This window comes from Hypanus sabinus, chromosome 11 (assembly GCF_030144855.1).
Source record: "Hypanus sabinus isolate sHypSab1 chromosome 11, sHypSab1.hap1, whole genome shotgun sequence".
In the NCBI taxonomy this organism is placed as follows: Eukaryota; Metazoa; Chordata; class Chondrichthyes; order Myliobatiformes; family Dasyatidae; genus Hypanus; species Hypanus sabinus.
The window spans coordinates 5,790,590-5,807,134 of record NC_082716.1 but is presented as its reverse complement, the minus strand read 5'-3'; the positions used below and the strand labels follow the sequence as shown (position 1 = coordinate 5,807,134).

General features: G+C 43.9%; 1 protein-coding gene across 11 annotated transcripts in view; it reads right to left on the bottom strand.

Annotated features, from left to right (window-relative positions):
- Positions 1–16,207, bottom strand: part of mcoln3b (mucolipin TRP cation channel 3b) — a 55,192-nt gene extending 38,985 nt beyond the window's left edge. For 4 of the 11 annotated variants that reach the window (XM_059983728.1, XM_059983730.1, XM_059983737.1 and 1 more), the window contains exons 1-3: positions 15,930–16,205; positions 3,751–3,977; positions 649–816 (exon numbers count right to left, since the gene is read on the bottom strand). In XM_059983728.1, coding sequence (XP_059839711.1) covers positions 649–816; positions 3,751–3,977; positions 15,930–16,011 — 477 coding nt within the window. In that variant the 5' untranslated portion in view covers positions 16,012–16,205. The other 7 variants (XM_059983738.1, XM_059983739.1, XM_059983733.1 and 4 more) reach the window with 6 other exon arrangements.
- Between the last annotated feature and the right edge of the window lie 338 nt (positions 16,208–16,545).

Here is a 16,545-nt window from a genome sequence, read left to right as displayed (position 1 = left end):
AGCTGCAGCATTACCTCATGGCTCTATAAAACCCTAGTCAGACTACACTTGGAGTATTGTTCTGTTCTGGTTGCCTCACTAGAGGAGACTTGCCAGAATGCTGCCTGGATTAGAGAGCGCATCTTAAACTCAGTCCCCCAAAGTTCAAAGTTAATTTTATAATCAAAGTACATATACAACCAAGATTCATTTTCCTGCAGGCATACTCAACAAATCCAGAGAACAGTAACCAACAGGATCAGGGACCAGAGTACAGACAACAACAAACTGCAAATATAAATAAGCAGCCATAAATAACAAGGACATGAGATGAGACACCGAGTCATTAAAGTGAGATCATTGGTTGTGGGAACAGCACAATGACCCCACTTTAAGGACCATGGTCATCCAACCGCAAGGTCAACACGTTACATCTTAACCAGCCCATCAACTTTGAGGGATATCTGGAAGTGTTCCTCCACACTGCTGTGAATCCTGCCACTGACTACTTTACCTTCAAGGTTGACCTTCTAAAATGAACTCCACCCACTTTTACATTTTAAACATTTGAAGGAAGTTTTAAAATAGGCACTACACATTTCATTAAAGCCTGTGGAAGATTAAATACAGAGGTAGAGAAGTGGAACAGTAAACTGGTGACTCACTCACCTGACTAAATATGAAGGAAAGATACTCGTACACTTCACTTTGGGTATAGATTGCAAAGCCACTGCTGGCACTGTCCACGTAATTCTTAATGAAGAGGTGCTTAAAAGCCACAGTATTCTCCTCTTTGAAGAGAACAACCATCTGATTGCTGAGCCCAAAGAGCACCAACTGCAAAAGAGAAAGCTGATTGCACTACTGACACACAAGCGGCTGGTACTCAGTCCTATTTCTCAAGCTTCAAGCGTTTAAGAAACATTTCAAGTCAGTGCCCACTATCAATTTAGTTCAGCATGCCTAGCTGGATGTGAGAGCAGTTTTGGGGCCCAGTTTTTAAAGGATTTGCTGGCATTGAGCTAGAGGTGGTTCATGAGAATGATGCTGGGAATGAAAAGGTTAATGTACGAGTGTTTGATAGGTCTGGACCTGTACTCACTGGAATTAGAGGATGAGGGGGCAGGGAATCTCAAAACTTATTCAATATTGAAATGCTTAGATAGAGTGGATGTGAAGGGCATTTTCTACAGTGGTTGGGGGGGGGGGGGTGCGCAAAGAAAATCAGACTAGAGGATTCAGCCTGAGAATAGAAGAATGTCCCTTTAAAGCAGGTGAGGATGAATTTGTTTAGCTAGAGGGTGGTGACAGCTGTGGAAGCCAAGAATTGGGTATACTTAAAGCAGAGGTTGATAGGTTGTTGGTTAGTCAAGAGAATAGAATAATAAATCAGGCATGCAGAGCAGACTTGATGGGCTGAATGTCCTAATTCTGCTTCTGTCTTGCCTTGTACTGTATCACTGCTGCAAAATAACAATTCTCATGACAAGAATGATAAATAAACTGATTCTGATTTGTGAACATGTCAATTGCATCTTCATTCTAACTCGATGGATTTGTGCCCAAATTCAGATTTACATTTCACATGTACATTGAAACAGTGAAATATTAGAAGAAATTTGCACCATTGAGCACCTTTATAAGGAGCACAGTCACAAAAAGCAGCACCCATTAAAGACCCCCACCATCCAGACCATGCTTACTGCCAGCAGAAATGAGGTACAGGAGCCTCAGGATCTGTTATCACCCCTCAACCATTAGGCTCTTGAACTGGAGGAGATAACCACACTCACCCCAACTCTGACCCAATTCCACAACTTGTGGATTCACTTTTAAGGGCTTGACAACTCACGTAGAGTTAGACTAGTAATGGGGAACAAGGAAATGACAGACAAGCTGAATAAGCATTTTGCGTCAGTCTTCACTGTGGAAGACACTAGCAGTGTGCTGAAAGATCCAGGTGTGAATGGTCATGAAGCGTGTGAAGTTACCATAACTAGAGAGAAGGCTCTTGGCAAAACTGAAAGGTCTGAAGATAAACAAGTCACCTGGAACAGATTGTACACCCCAAACTACTGAACTAGGTGGATGAAGAGATAATGGAGGCATTAGTAATGATCTTTCAAGAATCACTAGATTCTGGAATGGTTCCAGAAGACTGAAAAATTGCCAATGTCACTCCACACTTCAAGAAGGGAGGGTCGGAGGCAGAAGAAAGGAAGCTATAGGCCAATTAGTCTGACCTCAGTGGTTGAGGAGATATTGGAATCGATTAAGGATGTGGTTTTGGGGTATCTGTAGGCACACAATAAAATACGCCATGGTCAGCACGGCTTCCTCAAGGGAAAATCTTGCCTGACAAATCTGTTGGAGTTCTTTGGAAAAAAAAAAGCAGGATAGAATCAATTGATATTGTTTACTTGGATTTTCAGAAGGCCTTTGACAAGGTGCTACACACAAGGGCCCTTAACAAATTACAAGCCCATAATATTACAGGAATGATTCTAGCATGGATAAAGCAGAGGCAGATTGGCAGGAGGCAAAGAGTGGGAATAAAGGGAGCCTTTTTTTAGTTGGCTGCTGGTGATTAGTGTTCCACAAGGGCCCGAGTTGGGATTGATTCTTTTTACGTTAAATGTCAATGATTTGGATGATGGATGTAAAGTTTGCAGATAGGTGGAGGAGCAGGTAGTTTTGGGAAGTAGAGTCTATAGAAGGGCTTAGATTAGGAGAATGAGTAAAGAAATGGCAGACAGAATAGCGTTGTGAAGTGTATGATCGGGCACCTTGGTAGAAGAAATAAATAGGGTAAACCATTTTCTAAATGGAGGGAAAATACAAAAAAAGGCACAAAGGGACTGGGAGTCCCTGTGCAGGATTCCCTAAAGGTTAATTTACAGGTTGAGTCTGTGTGAGGAAGGCAAATGCAATGTCAGCATTCATTTCAAGACTAGAATCTAAAAGCAAAGTTAAAATGTTGAAACTTTATAAAGCACTGATGAGGTCTCACTTCAAGTATTGTGAGCAGTTTCAGGCCCTTTATCTTAGAAAGGATGTGCTGAAACTGGAGAGGGTTCAAAGGAGTTTCCAGTGTTGACTGGCTTTTCTATGAAGAGCACCTGTATTTGCTGGAATTCAGAAGAATGAGGGTGACCTCTTTGAAACCTATCAAATGGTGAATGGCCTTGATGGAGTGGATGTTTGCTATGGTGGGAGTCTAAGACCAGAGGACACAACGTCAGAATAGAAGTGTCCTTTTAGAATAGAAATGAAGAGGAACTTCTTTAACTAGAGAGAGCCGAATCCATGGAATTCTTCGCCACAGGCAGCTGTAGAGGCCAAACTTAAGGCAGAGGCTGATAGATCTTTAATTGGTCAGGGGATGTGGAGAAGGCAAAAGATAGGGGCTAAGAAAATAAATCAGCCATGATGAAATGACAGAGCAGACTCAATGGGCCAAATGGCCCAATTTTGCTACTATATCTTACAGTCTCGATATTTATCTATCACCTTTGTCTCTTGTATTTACAGTTTGCCATCTTGTGCACATTGGTTGTTTGTACATCTTTCTGTGCGGTCTCCGATTCTACTCAATCTTTGTATTTACTATATGGTGACACACGTACTTTAATAGGTTTTCTTTGATGGGAAAATCCTTAGGAAGGGAGTTCTGTACTGGATTTATTTCAATAATTGTAGTGGAATGACACTTTGTGACTGGAGACAGAAGCTGAACCCAAGCCATCACCCTCAACTCCAGTGAACAGGTACCTGTACAGTAACCATTGCTATCTTCAAGATCTGCACGCCTAGCTTCCAGGGCTTACGGCCACGAGCCTGGAATTTCTCGCATGGGTTCATGAAGAAGAATTTGAGCTTCCGCTGGAGGTGATCAGCCGAGTCTGGATCGATCACTGACCCTTCATCCCTCTTCTGTGGTATCGAGTCTGCCACAGCTCCACCACCAGCATTGGTGGCCAGGTCAGGACCCAGCATATCTAATGGAACAAGAACAAGTGGTTCCACATCACAAACCCTTCAGAGTCCGTACTACAGCACAGTCATAAGCCCTTTAACCCATCTAGTCCATGCAAGCAATTAGTCCCTTGGATCCATACCCCTCCCATCTATGTACCTCCAAATTCCTTTAATGCTGTAATTGAACCTGCATAACAAGACCATAAGAAATAGGAGCAGAATTAGACCATTTGGCCTCGAGTCTGCTCTGCCATTTCATCACGCCTGATCCATGTCCTTCTCAGCACCAATCTGCTGCCTTCTTTGTAACCCTGACTAATCAAGAATCAAATAAGATTCTTGCATTAATCACTTCTGATAGTAGCTCATGCCACCCACACTGAGTGAAGCTCCCCATTTCCCCTTAAATAATTCACTCTTCACCCTTAACCCATTATCTCTAGTTGTTGCATCTAACCTCGGTGGGAAAAGGTTTGCCTGCATTTATCAATCTATACCGCTCAATTTTGTGTTCCTCTAGCCAATCCCCCAAGCTGTGGGGAATAACATCCTAACCTATCCAGGCTTCCCTTACAACTCCATGTTACGAACCCCATAACTGGGTGACTTACCAGCGAAGATAGAGACGTCCGTTGAAGTCTGATCATACTATTTTTAAACAGTATTTATTAGTAAAAATACACAAAAATAATATAATGCAAATATACAGATAATAGACGTAGTCAATACTAAACCTAAAAGTGCAGGTATAATAATAATCAATAAGAAATAAGCTTTATCGTTGTCTAGGGGATAATGTATTATCCAATGGAAATATAAAGTTCACTGCAGCTCACACAAGCTGCCGTCTTTTTGGTTGTCGCTGTGGGGGGGGGGGGGAGAAGAGGGGGGAGAGAGAGAGAGAGAGAGAGGGAGAGAACATTGACCACTAAAGGTTTTTGCCAACCTTCCTTTATGATTTCGATCCGTCGGTGTCTCGTTGTCATGGCCGTTCAAGTGTGACCTCTCCTTTAGCTAAACTGTCTTCCGTGATGAGCCCGCCACCCAGGCAAGGGAAGACACACACGAGCCCCCACCAGCTGTTGCTATAAAACGCTGTCACGGGATTTCTAGCGTTTCTCCTGGTGCGTCTAAAGGGGTTGTTCCCCAGACCTCTCTTTTATCCTTACTCACGGGGTCTCAGATGTCAATCAGGTTGGGATGATGCAATCCCTCAACCAGCCCACTCTGGTTGTCCCCTGAGGGGTTTCAATGAATAGTACAGTACTCAATACACAATTCCTTCTCCAAGAGACAATAGCAGTAATCAATGGTTCCATTCAGCTTATGTCAGGAGAGATTCCACCTGGTTGTGTATTCTGTGTGTGTCTCTCTCTCTCATTTCCTGGGTCTCAGACCCGAAATAATAGCGATCTTGCGATTCTCAAAAAGGAGGGGGGGGCGACTTTGTACCCTTCAGCCCCTCAGAGTGGCTTCACTTTCATAACATCAAGTACTCAAGACCTACCAACATCTTAATGAAGAGTTTTGGTGCAAAACATTTCTCTATTCTCCTCCACAGATGCTGCCTGACCTGCTAAGGTTATGTGGTCCTCTGGGTTTTCAGCATCTGTTTGACATCCTTGCAAACTTTATCTTCACTTTCAATCTTATGATGCATTTCCTATACAGTAAGTGACCAGAACTGCACACATTACGACTAATTTGGCCTCACCTACACACAGTAACATCCCAATCTTGTCTGTTAGAGTTGGGTTAGTAGCACTTCTGAAGGCTCTTCAGCCCAACCGCTCAATGCTGACCCATGCCACCCAGCTGGTCCCGATTTCCTGTGTTTATTCCATATCCCCCTAAACCCCATTCCTCCATAAACAGGAGCAGAATTAGTCCATTCAGCCCATCAAGGCTGCTACAAACTTAGAGATCACCACCATTACAGGCCCAGTGAGACCACACCACCCAATTACACCCATGTGACCAAATAATCTCCTGACCTGTTCATCCACACACCTTTCCCAATGCTTCTTCAATGGTATCTGCTTCAACCACTTCCTCTAGCAGCTTGTTCCACATGCTTACCTCCTTTCCCCTCGCCCTGGGGAAAAGACACCGCTACTGGGCAGCAAATAGAGCTGTCACCTCAGTTCCAGAGACCTGGGTTTGGTCCTGACCTCGTGTAAACTCCACGTTGATAGCACTGTTCTCCCCATGACTGCATGGGTTTCCCTCCAGTGCTGCAGTTCCCTCCCATATCCCAAAGATTGAGCCAGTAGATTAATCACCCCTTTGTATACCGCCCCAAACTGAAAAGCTATGGGAGCTCAAATCCCCTATGCCCATCCCCACTAAGACCACCTTACGAACAACAAAAAGTAAAGCCTGCTCTACTTGCTTTGTACCCATGACTATGTGGCAAGAGCAGATCCAACACCATATACAAGTTTCTTTATCGGGCCCCTGCCCACTCCCTTAGTCCTGACGAAGGGTCTCAACCCAAAACGTTGACTGCTCCTTTCAACGGATGCTGCTCAACCTGCTGAGTTCATCCAGCTTTTGTACATGTTGATTTGACCACAGCATCTGCAGTGTACTTTGTTTACCATATACAAGTTTGCTGATGACACCAGGCTGCGTGCAGGAGAGATTGAAAATTTGGCTGAGTGGTGCAATAACAACCTCACACTCAATGACAAGACCAAGGAACTGATTGTAGACTTGGTGAGGGAAACCAGAGTCCATGAGCCAGTAATCAGATGTGTGGGGGGGGGGGAAAGAGAGAAATCAGTAACTTAACGTAGGGACATAGTAATATAGGGACAGAAATGTGGGGCAGAGGGGGAGGGGTGGCCCTGTTGGTGAGGAATGAGATTCAGTCCTTTGCCGGGGGGGGGGGGGGGGGAGAAGAAAAGAAAACACATAGGATCAGGAGAAGTAGAGTGTGTGGATAGAACTGCGGAACAGTAAGGGCAAAAAGACCCTAATGGGTGTTGTCTACAGGCCACCAAACAGTAGCATGGATATTGGGTGCAAGTTGAATAGGGAGTTAACATCGGCATGTGGCAAAGGTAATGTTGCAGTAGTTATGGGGGATTTCAACATGCAGGTGAACTGGGAGAATCAGGTTGGTGCTGGGCCCCACGATAGGGAGTTTGTAGAGTGCCTACAGGATGCATTCTTGGAACAGCTTGTATGAGAGCTGATCAGGGACAAGGCTATTCTGGATTTAGTCTTGTGTAATGAACAGGATTTGATAAGCGATCTTGAAGTAAAGGAGCCATTAGGAGGTAGTGACCATAATATGATAAGTTTTTATCTGCAATTTGAGAGGGATTAGGGCAGATCAGAGGTGTCAGTGTTGCAGTTGAACAAAGGAGACTATGGAACCATGAGGGAGGAGCTGGCCAAAGTTAAATGGACAGATATCCTAGCAGAAAAGACAGTGGAACAGCAATGGCAGGTATTCTTGGGAATAATGCACAAGGTGCAAAATCAGTTCATCCCCCGGAGAAGGAGGGATTCAAAGGGGAGAAAGGGGCCACAGTGGTTGACAAAGGAAGTCAGAGATTGCATAGCATTAAAAAAAATATGACAGTGCTAAGGTGAGTGGGAGGACAGATGATTGGGAAATTTTTAAGGAACAACAGAACTTAACTAAAAAGGCAATACAGGGAGAAAAAATGAGTTACGAACACAAGCTAGCCAGGAATATAGAGGATAGCAAAAGCTTTTTTTTTGGTATGTGAAGAGAAAAAAGTTAGTTAAGAACAATGTTGGGCTCTTGAATGAATTGGTTGAAATTGTTATGGGAAACAGAAATGGAAGAATTTAATAAGTACTTTAGATCTGTCTTGAATAGGAAGACACAAGCAATCTCCCATATGTATGGATGGGCCAAGGACATAGGGTAACAGAGGAAATGAAACAGATTGACATTAGGAAGGAAACGGGACTAATGGGACTGAAGGCTAACAAGTCCCCAGGTCCAGATGGTCTGCATCCTAGGGTAATAAAGGAGGTGGCTCTGGAAATTGCGGATGCATTGGTAACCATTTTCCAATGTTCCTTAGATTCAGGATCAGTTCCTGAGGATTGGAGAATGGCTAATGTTATCCCACTTTTTAAGAAAGGAGGGAGGGGGAAAACAGAGAACTATCATCCTGTCAGCCTAACATCAGTAGTGGGGAAGATGCTAGAGTCCATTATTAAAGATGAAATAGTGGCATATCTAGATAGCAGTGATAGGATTGGGACGAGCCAGCATGGATTTACCAAGGGCAAATCATGCTCAACTAATCTATTGAAGTTTTGAGCATGTAATCAGGAAGTTAGATGGGGGAGATCCAGTGGATGTAGTGTACCTCAATTTTCAGAAGGCATTTGATAAGATCCCACATAGGAGATTGGTGGGTAAAAATCAAAGCTCAGGGCATCGGGGGGGGGGGGGGTGGGGTGGGGAAGATATTGACATGGATAGAAAACTGGTTGGCAGATAGAAAGCAAAGGGTAACGGTGAATGGGTGTTTCTCGGAATGGTGGGTGGTGACTAGTGGGGTGCCACAGGGCTTGGCATTGGGACCCACAGCTGTTTATGATTTATATCAACGACTTAGATGAAGGCATTGAGAATAACATTAGCATGTTTGCTGATGATACTAAGCTGGGTGGCAGTGTGACATGTGATGAGGATGTTAGGAGAATTCAGGGTGACTTGGATAGGCTGGGTGAGTGGGCAAATACTTGGCAGATGACGTTTAATGTGAATAAGTGTGAGGTTATCCACTTTGGGAGTAAGAACAGGAAGGCAGATTATCATCTGAACGGTGTAGAGTTATGTTAGGGAGAAATACAAAGATCTAGGAGTCCTTGTTCATCAGTCACTGAAGGTGAATGAGCAAGTGCAGCAGGCAGTGAAGAAGGCTAATGGAATGTTGGCCTTTATTACAAAGGGAATTGAGTACAAGAGCAAGGAAATCCTTTTGCATTTGTACAGGGCCCTGGTGAGACCACACCTGGAGTATTGTATACAGTTTTGGTCTCCAGGGTTAAAGGACATCCTGGCTGTAGAGGAAGTGCAGCATAGATTCACAAGGTTAATTCCTGGGATGTCTGGACTGTCTTACGCAGAGAGATTAGAGAGACTGGGCTTGTACACATTGGAATTAAGGAGATTGAGAGGGGATCTGATTGCAACATATAAGATTATTAAGGGATTGGACAAGATAGAGGCAGGAAATATGTTCCAGATGCTGGGAGAGTCCAGTACCAGAGGACATGGTTTAAGAATAAGGGGTAGGTCATTTGGGACGGAGTTAAGGAAAAACTTCTCCTAGAGAGTTGTGGAGGTGTGGAATGCACTGCCTCAGAAGGCAGTGGAGGCCAATTCTCTGGATGCTTTCAAGAAGGAGCTAGATAGGCATCTTATGGATAGGGGAATCAAGGGATATGGGGACAAGACAGGAACCGGGTATTGATAGTAGATGATCAGCCATGATCTCAGAATGGCGGTGCAGGCTTGAAGGGCCAAATGGTCTACTTCTGCACCTATTGTCTACAATTTAAAAACTCCTGGGTGTCATTCCACAATGTCATACCAACCAATCTCTAAATGTGCCACGAGTTCATCCAGCACATTCCGAATGTTACCTGTATTTAAACACAGCACCTTCATTCTTCGCCCTTTTGAATTTTGCCTGTAGTGCAACTTAATTCTTTGATCTGTCCGCATTTGTACCCAATCATTGGCTTGTCCTTATTTGCACTGATATTACATAAATCTCATTCAAATGTTATTATCAGTAATATACAGTAGGCTATGAAATTTGTACAGTATAAAATTACTACAAATTAAGTATACAAAAGAATAACAGTGTGAAATAGTGAGGTAGTGTTTATGGATTGCTCACAAGTCTGACAGGAGGGTAGAAGCTGATCTAAATCATTGAGCGTGGGTCTTCAGGCCCCTGTACCTCCTCCCTGATAGCAGCAACAGACAAGTCTCAAACCCTCTTCTCCACGCATTTGTTTGAATAGTTTTTCTTGAACATTGTACCCACCTCAACTGCCTACTCCAGCAGCTCATTCCACACATTCACCTCTGAATTTGTCTGGCAGGTGCCTCTTAAATATTTAACTTCCTGCCCTCTAGTTTTCTCCTGCTGGTAAAGGGCAATTCAAGTTTGGTCCATCATATCCATTTTCTCCTCCAAGAAATATACCCTAATCATATAGTTTGCAAATTGATAAAATTCATACAGCCTTGTATAAAGGGCTACCACTCTATTTGCATAAGAGTTTCATTAACAATATATCTCATTGTGAGTTTGCACCTTACTGTTAATGAGCTTTCTCTGTAACCCGAGCACTATTCTGCATTGTAAGCATACACAAAACACCAAGGGAACTCAGCAGGTCAGGCAGCATCTGCAGAAGTGAATAAACAGTCAATGTTTCAGGCTGCTGCTCAAGGGTCCTGGCCTGAACCATCCACTCTTTCTGCAGATACTGCCCGACACCAGAGTTCCTCCAGCATTGTGGGGATTTGCAGAATCGCTCGTTTATTAGTCCACATTGCTGCTGTTCCACTGCGCCATGTACGATCTGATCTTGTGAACAGTGTACAACACAAGCTTCCCACTGCATCTCGGTAGCTCTGACAATGAAACACTTTTCATTAATACATTTTCAAAGTGACAAGATTGACAACCCCAACCACTGAATGAAAGTGCGCTGTTTGGACTGAACAGACAAGTGATAAGAGGGGAGGCAGAATGGGGTAAAAAAAACACAAAACTAGAGTTGTGACACATCTCAGCACATCACAAACTAGCTTCCCTTCTATGGACCATCTATACTGCTCAGTAAAGCAGGTAGCACAATTAAAGACCCTCACCCACCCAGATGTTCTCTCCGTGCCCCCCCCCCACCACCACAGGGCAGGATACAAGGACTGTTTCTATCTCGACCATTATCAGAATTTTGTCTTCAGCCTATCTCATACGGCTTACAGTTTGCCTGTGCTGTATTGTAGCTGCGACACCATACTGCATTCTCACCCTGGACACTACCTCATCTACATTGTTATTTTCTCCAGTACTACAGAGTCCTGATGTGATGAAGTGATCCCTATGCAAAACACTTTACACTTTTATACATATACAGAGGTAGAATAAACCAAACCCTCTTGCCAGAAACACCACCATCCACTTGCCATCTCATTGACCTCGGATAGATTTCTGTGATCTATTTTAAGCAGAGAATTTAGTGACTGGTTTCCAAATCTCTCCCTTCAATTCCCAAAGCCACAGGCATTTTTGTTTCAGAACAGCACAGCCCCTTCAGCCTACAGTATTGCGCTAAGCTACACAAGCCTACCCCGCCACCAATCTAACCCTTCCTACATTACCCTCCAGTTTTCTTTTACCCATGTGCCTCCAAGACTTAAATGTCCCCAATGTATCGGTATCTATCACCACCCGTAGCAGCACATTCCACACACTTAGCACTTAAAACTCAGCTCTGACATTGCCACTATACTTTTCTTCCAATTACCTCAAACAGATGTCCTCTAGTATTAGCTTTTGTCATCCTGGAAAAGTCTCTGGCTGTCCACTTACATCACCTCTCATCCTCCTTCACTCGAGGGAAAAACCCGCGTTTGCTCAACCCATCCTCAAAACATGCTAATCCCAGCAGCATCCAGGATCATCTCCTCTGCACCCTCTAAAGTTTCAGCATCTGCAGGCTGCCACATCTTTTCTTACAGCACAAGGCCACTCAGCCCATCAAGCCTACTCTACTAGCTCACCAAACAATCTTGTTCTGGTAAGGAGAGGCTGCACAGGATCAGGAAAAAGCTGTAGAAAATTGCAAACTCAGCTTGCTCCATCATGGGCAGTAGAGTCTCTTGCAGATAAGACCTTCCAAAGCCAATGCCTCAAAAACATGGCATCCATTATTAAGGACCCCTATCACATGCCCTCTTCTCATTGCTCCCATCATGAGCCTGATAACCCATACTCAACATTCCAGGAACAGCTTCTCCTCCAGGTTTGAGTGGAAAATGAATCCATGTACATGACCTCACTAGCTTGCTCTTTCTGCACTACTTGATGTCTTTATCTACATCTCTTATTGTAATGTATAGCAGTGCAAAACTAATTTCAATATGCATGCCAGTGATATTAAACCCAATTGATTGCATGTCCACAAGGCGACACTAGGCACAGGAGACAGTATACAAGGTAAATGACAGGAAATGATAAAGTAATGGTGGATTTAGCATCCTGCTGACGAGATGGTGATTTTAACCTGTTCCATTACAGGTACTATGGTCACAGATTGTATGCATTAACTCAGCCTTTGCTCTGAGAGAGCAATCCTACCAAACCCAACCCTTTATTAATCATAGAGCCTTTTGACTTCCTTACTCCCTTTGCCAAGGGATATTGATAAGTGACAACAGGTGTTGAAAGAACAGCCAACAGATAGGATTCAAAGAACGGGTTTAAAATAATTTATGCACAGAGCTAGACTTGATATTATCACATGCAAAACAGTTTGAAATCTATGGTGCACTGACAGATGGATGACTAATTCTGGCACCCAACTGCAGTCTAATCATACCAATAGAATTTCCACTGGCACTGGCAAGCCAGTGGGTGGAAGGCAGTTTTGGGTGCTGGGTTAACAAACTGCAAAGCACTTTGCTTCATTTTGGAGGGTCAAACTTGAAGGCCAAATACAGGGTTAATGGCAGAGTTCATAGCAGTGCGGAGGAACAAAAAGTCACCACACAAATTGATAGGGTGGTTTGTGTCTTCGTTTGCTGAGGGATTGAGTTCATGAGCCACAAGGAAATGCTGCAGCTTGAAAAGACTCCAGTTAGACCACACTTGGATTACGTGTTCAGTTCTGGTCATCTCATTGTAGCAAGGACGTGGAAGCTTTAGAGGAGATTTAGAGTGTGCAGAGAATATGCTGATGGGGTGGTGATAGAGACAGATACATCAGGGAGATTTAAAACACCCTTAGATAGCAACATGAATGATAGAACAATGGAGGGTATGTGAGGGGGGTAGGGGGTAGAAGGGTTAGGTTGATCTTGGCGTAGGTTATTGGGCCGATGAGCCTTACTGTGCTGTAGTGTTCTATGTCACATGCATGAGATACAATGAAAAGCTTTAACATGCAATCCTACAGATCATATCATACATAATTACAACAGGTTACAGAACAGTGCTGCATCTACAGAGCAAGTGCTGTGCAGGTAGACAACATAAAGTGAGTTCATCTTCAGTGTACAAGGAGTCTGATAACAGGTTGAACTTGGATCAGAAATATTCTGCAGTCTTCAATACATCCAACCTGACATTTACAAAACCAATTTCTGTTCTGTAGCTGGACAGAGAAATTATCAGCAGGGGTACAACATCAACTGAGTGTGAAATCACTCTCTCCTTAGAGTAACCCTCTCATCTCTGGAATCAATCTCATGAGCCCCCTTTGCACCACCTCCAAAGCCAGTATACCCTTCAAGCAAGGAGAGCAGAAATGCACGCAGTACTCCAGGTGCACCCTGTACAGTTGCAGCAGAACCCCTCTTCTTAAATTCAATCCCTCCAGCAATGGCCAACATTCCTGATGTAGCGTGTGAAGGCAGATAAGTGGGTGCAGTTACTGTTACAAGAGAGAAGATGCTCAAAATGCTGAAAGAACTAAAAGTACACAAGTCAGGTGGACAAGAGGAACTACATCCTATAGTTCTGAAAGAGCTAACATTAGAAATGTTTCAGAAATTGTTGGACTCTGGCATGGTGCCAGAGGACTGGAAAACTCCAAATGTCACTCCACTCTTCAAGAAAGGAGGAAGGCAGCATAAAGAAAATTACAAACCAGTTAGCCTGACCTCAATGTTTGGCAAGATATTAGAGTCAGTTGTCAAGGATGAGGGGATGGAGTACTTGGTGATACAGGACAAGATAGCACAAAGTCAGCATGGTTTCCTTCAGGGAAAGTCCTGCCTGACAAACTTGTTCAAATTCTTTGATGAGATCACAGGTAGGATAGATAAAGAGGATGTTGTATATTTGGACTTTCAGAAGGCCTTTGACAAGGTGCCACACATGAGGCTGCTTACCAAGTTAAGAGCCCATGGTACTACAGGAAAATTACTAACATGGTTAGAGTGTTGACGGGCTGGTAGGAGGCAGTGAGTGGGAATAAAAGGATCCTTGTCTGGTTGGTAGCCAATGGTGTTCTGCAGGGGTTGGTGTTGGGACCATTTCTTTTTTTGCTGTATATAAGTGAGTTAGAAGGTGGAATAGATAGCTTTGTTGCCAAGATTATAGATGATACAAAGATTGCTGGAGGGGCAGGTAGTGTTAAAAAACCAGGTAGGCTGCAGAAGGACTTAGGTTAGGAGAATGGGCAAGAAAGTGACAAATGAAATACACTGTTGGAAAAGGCATGGTCATGCACTTTGGTAGTAGAAATAAATGCGCAGACTGTTTTCTAAATGGGGAGAAAATCCAGGAATCTGAGATGCAGAGGGACTTGGAAGTCCTTGTGCAGAACACCCTGAAGATTAACTTGCAGGTTGAGTCACTGGTGAGGAAGGCAGATGCCATGTTAGCATTCATTTCAAGAGGTCTAGAATAGATGAGCAGGGATGTGATGCTGAGGCTTTATAAGGTACTGGTGAGGCCTCACGTTGAGTATTGTGAACAGTTTTAAGACCCCTCATCTTAGAAGAGATGTGCTGGCATTGGAGAGGGTCCAGAGCAGGTTCACGAGGATGATGGCAGGAAAGAAGGGGTTATCATGAGGAACATTTGATGGTTCTGGGTCTGTACTCAGAATTCAGAAGGATGCTTTCAAAACAGAGGTGTGGAGAAATTTCTTAAGCCAAAGGATGGTGATTTTTGAGGAATTTGTTGCCACGTGCAGCTGTGAAGGCCAAGCCATTGGTTGTATTTAAGGCAGAGATTGATAGGTTCTTGATTGGACAAGGTATCAAAGATTACAGGGAGAAAGCCAGGAACTGGGATTGAGGAGGAGAAAACAAAAAGGTCAGCCATGATTGAATGGCAGAGCAGACTCAATGGGCCAGATGGCCCAATTCTGTACATGTTATATGGTCTTATTCCATTTGACTTCTTGATAACCTACTGCAGCTGCAAACCAAACTTGTTCTCCATTTTGCTCCTTCACCAGATTCAAGGGGAGATATTTTCTCTTAATCAAAAGTAGTAAAATCAGACCATTACAGCACATACAGGCCCTTTGGCCCATCCAGTTCGACTAATCCCAGTAGTACTTTCCCAGAACAACTGAAAGTCTAAGGTCTGTATAGATAACCAGAGGAATGGAAAACAGCACATTTTACTCCACTTTGCCACTCACCCATTCAACAGAACACAAATCACATCACATCTCCATCTGCACCATTCCACAGACACATTCCAGTTCGTCCTCGTTCAATCATACGTGACCATACCAAACCAGTGTTTCTCCAGGGCCAAGGTGCAAATCACAGCACCAACAGCACACAACACAGATGGTTATGTAAAAAAAAACATAGTCACAAAGAATAACCTATGTCCCCACGTGGCATGACTGTAGACTTTGTAGATGCGAACCTTAGCAGACTCACAGGACAGGTACGCCGCGTTTGAGTTCACGGACCATCGAACAATCAACTCGCAAAATAAAATCAGATTGCCCAAAACACGCAGTTATTCGTTAAAAAAAACAATAATTAAGCTTCAAATTCCAACTTAATACCAAAACTCCATACAGTTATATAGTCAAATAGTTTGCAATCTCTCCTCATTCAGAATTGGTGGCAGGAGCGGTGGGAAGTAAACGATGGAAGATGCTCAACTCCTTCAAAGGTTTAAATAACTGCAGGTTTTACCCGATTTCGAGAGTTTTGCCACGGGGGAACCAGCATCCATGATTCCCAGAAAACAAACCTTGCTTTACGTCAGGGCACGCCGAATTCAGGGAGAGAACCTGCATCTCATACTCCGCAGGACGACTCACGGAACTTCCCATATCACTTGATCTGTTCGCAGTGAAATTAAACTACACCGGTTAGTTTTACACCGCTCTTGCTCGTTGTGGCGTCAACAAGAAACGTCGAGTCCTCATCAACGTCAATGCATTGAAAACGAGCCATTACTTGACGACTGGAACAAGGACTCACCTCCCCGGGTTCGTGCGCAGCCGAAAGGTGTTAAAAAGACTTGATTACCGGGAGCTTGATGGACGGACGCCCGGGACCGCCCTGAGTCTACGTCACAGCGACCGCCTGCCAATCCGCGCTCCCAGGCACCGCCGGCGACCCGCGCACAGGGTCAACCCTCCGCACGAAGTTTTAAATGTCGCCGAACTTGAAAGCAAAGTTGCAAATTCACGTTCTAGGTCAGGTTGGGCTTCGGATGCAGAGCATCGTTAATTTAAACCCACAGGCGGTAATAGAAACAATTCAACAGATTCAAGATTGTTTATGCCGTTTCCAGTACACTAGAGTAAAGGAGAAGGAAATAATTGTTACTCCAGTTCCGGTGCATAAAAAGAAAGCCACAA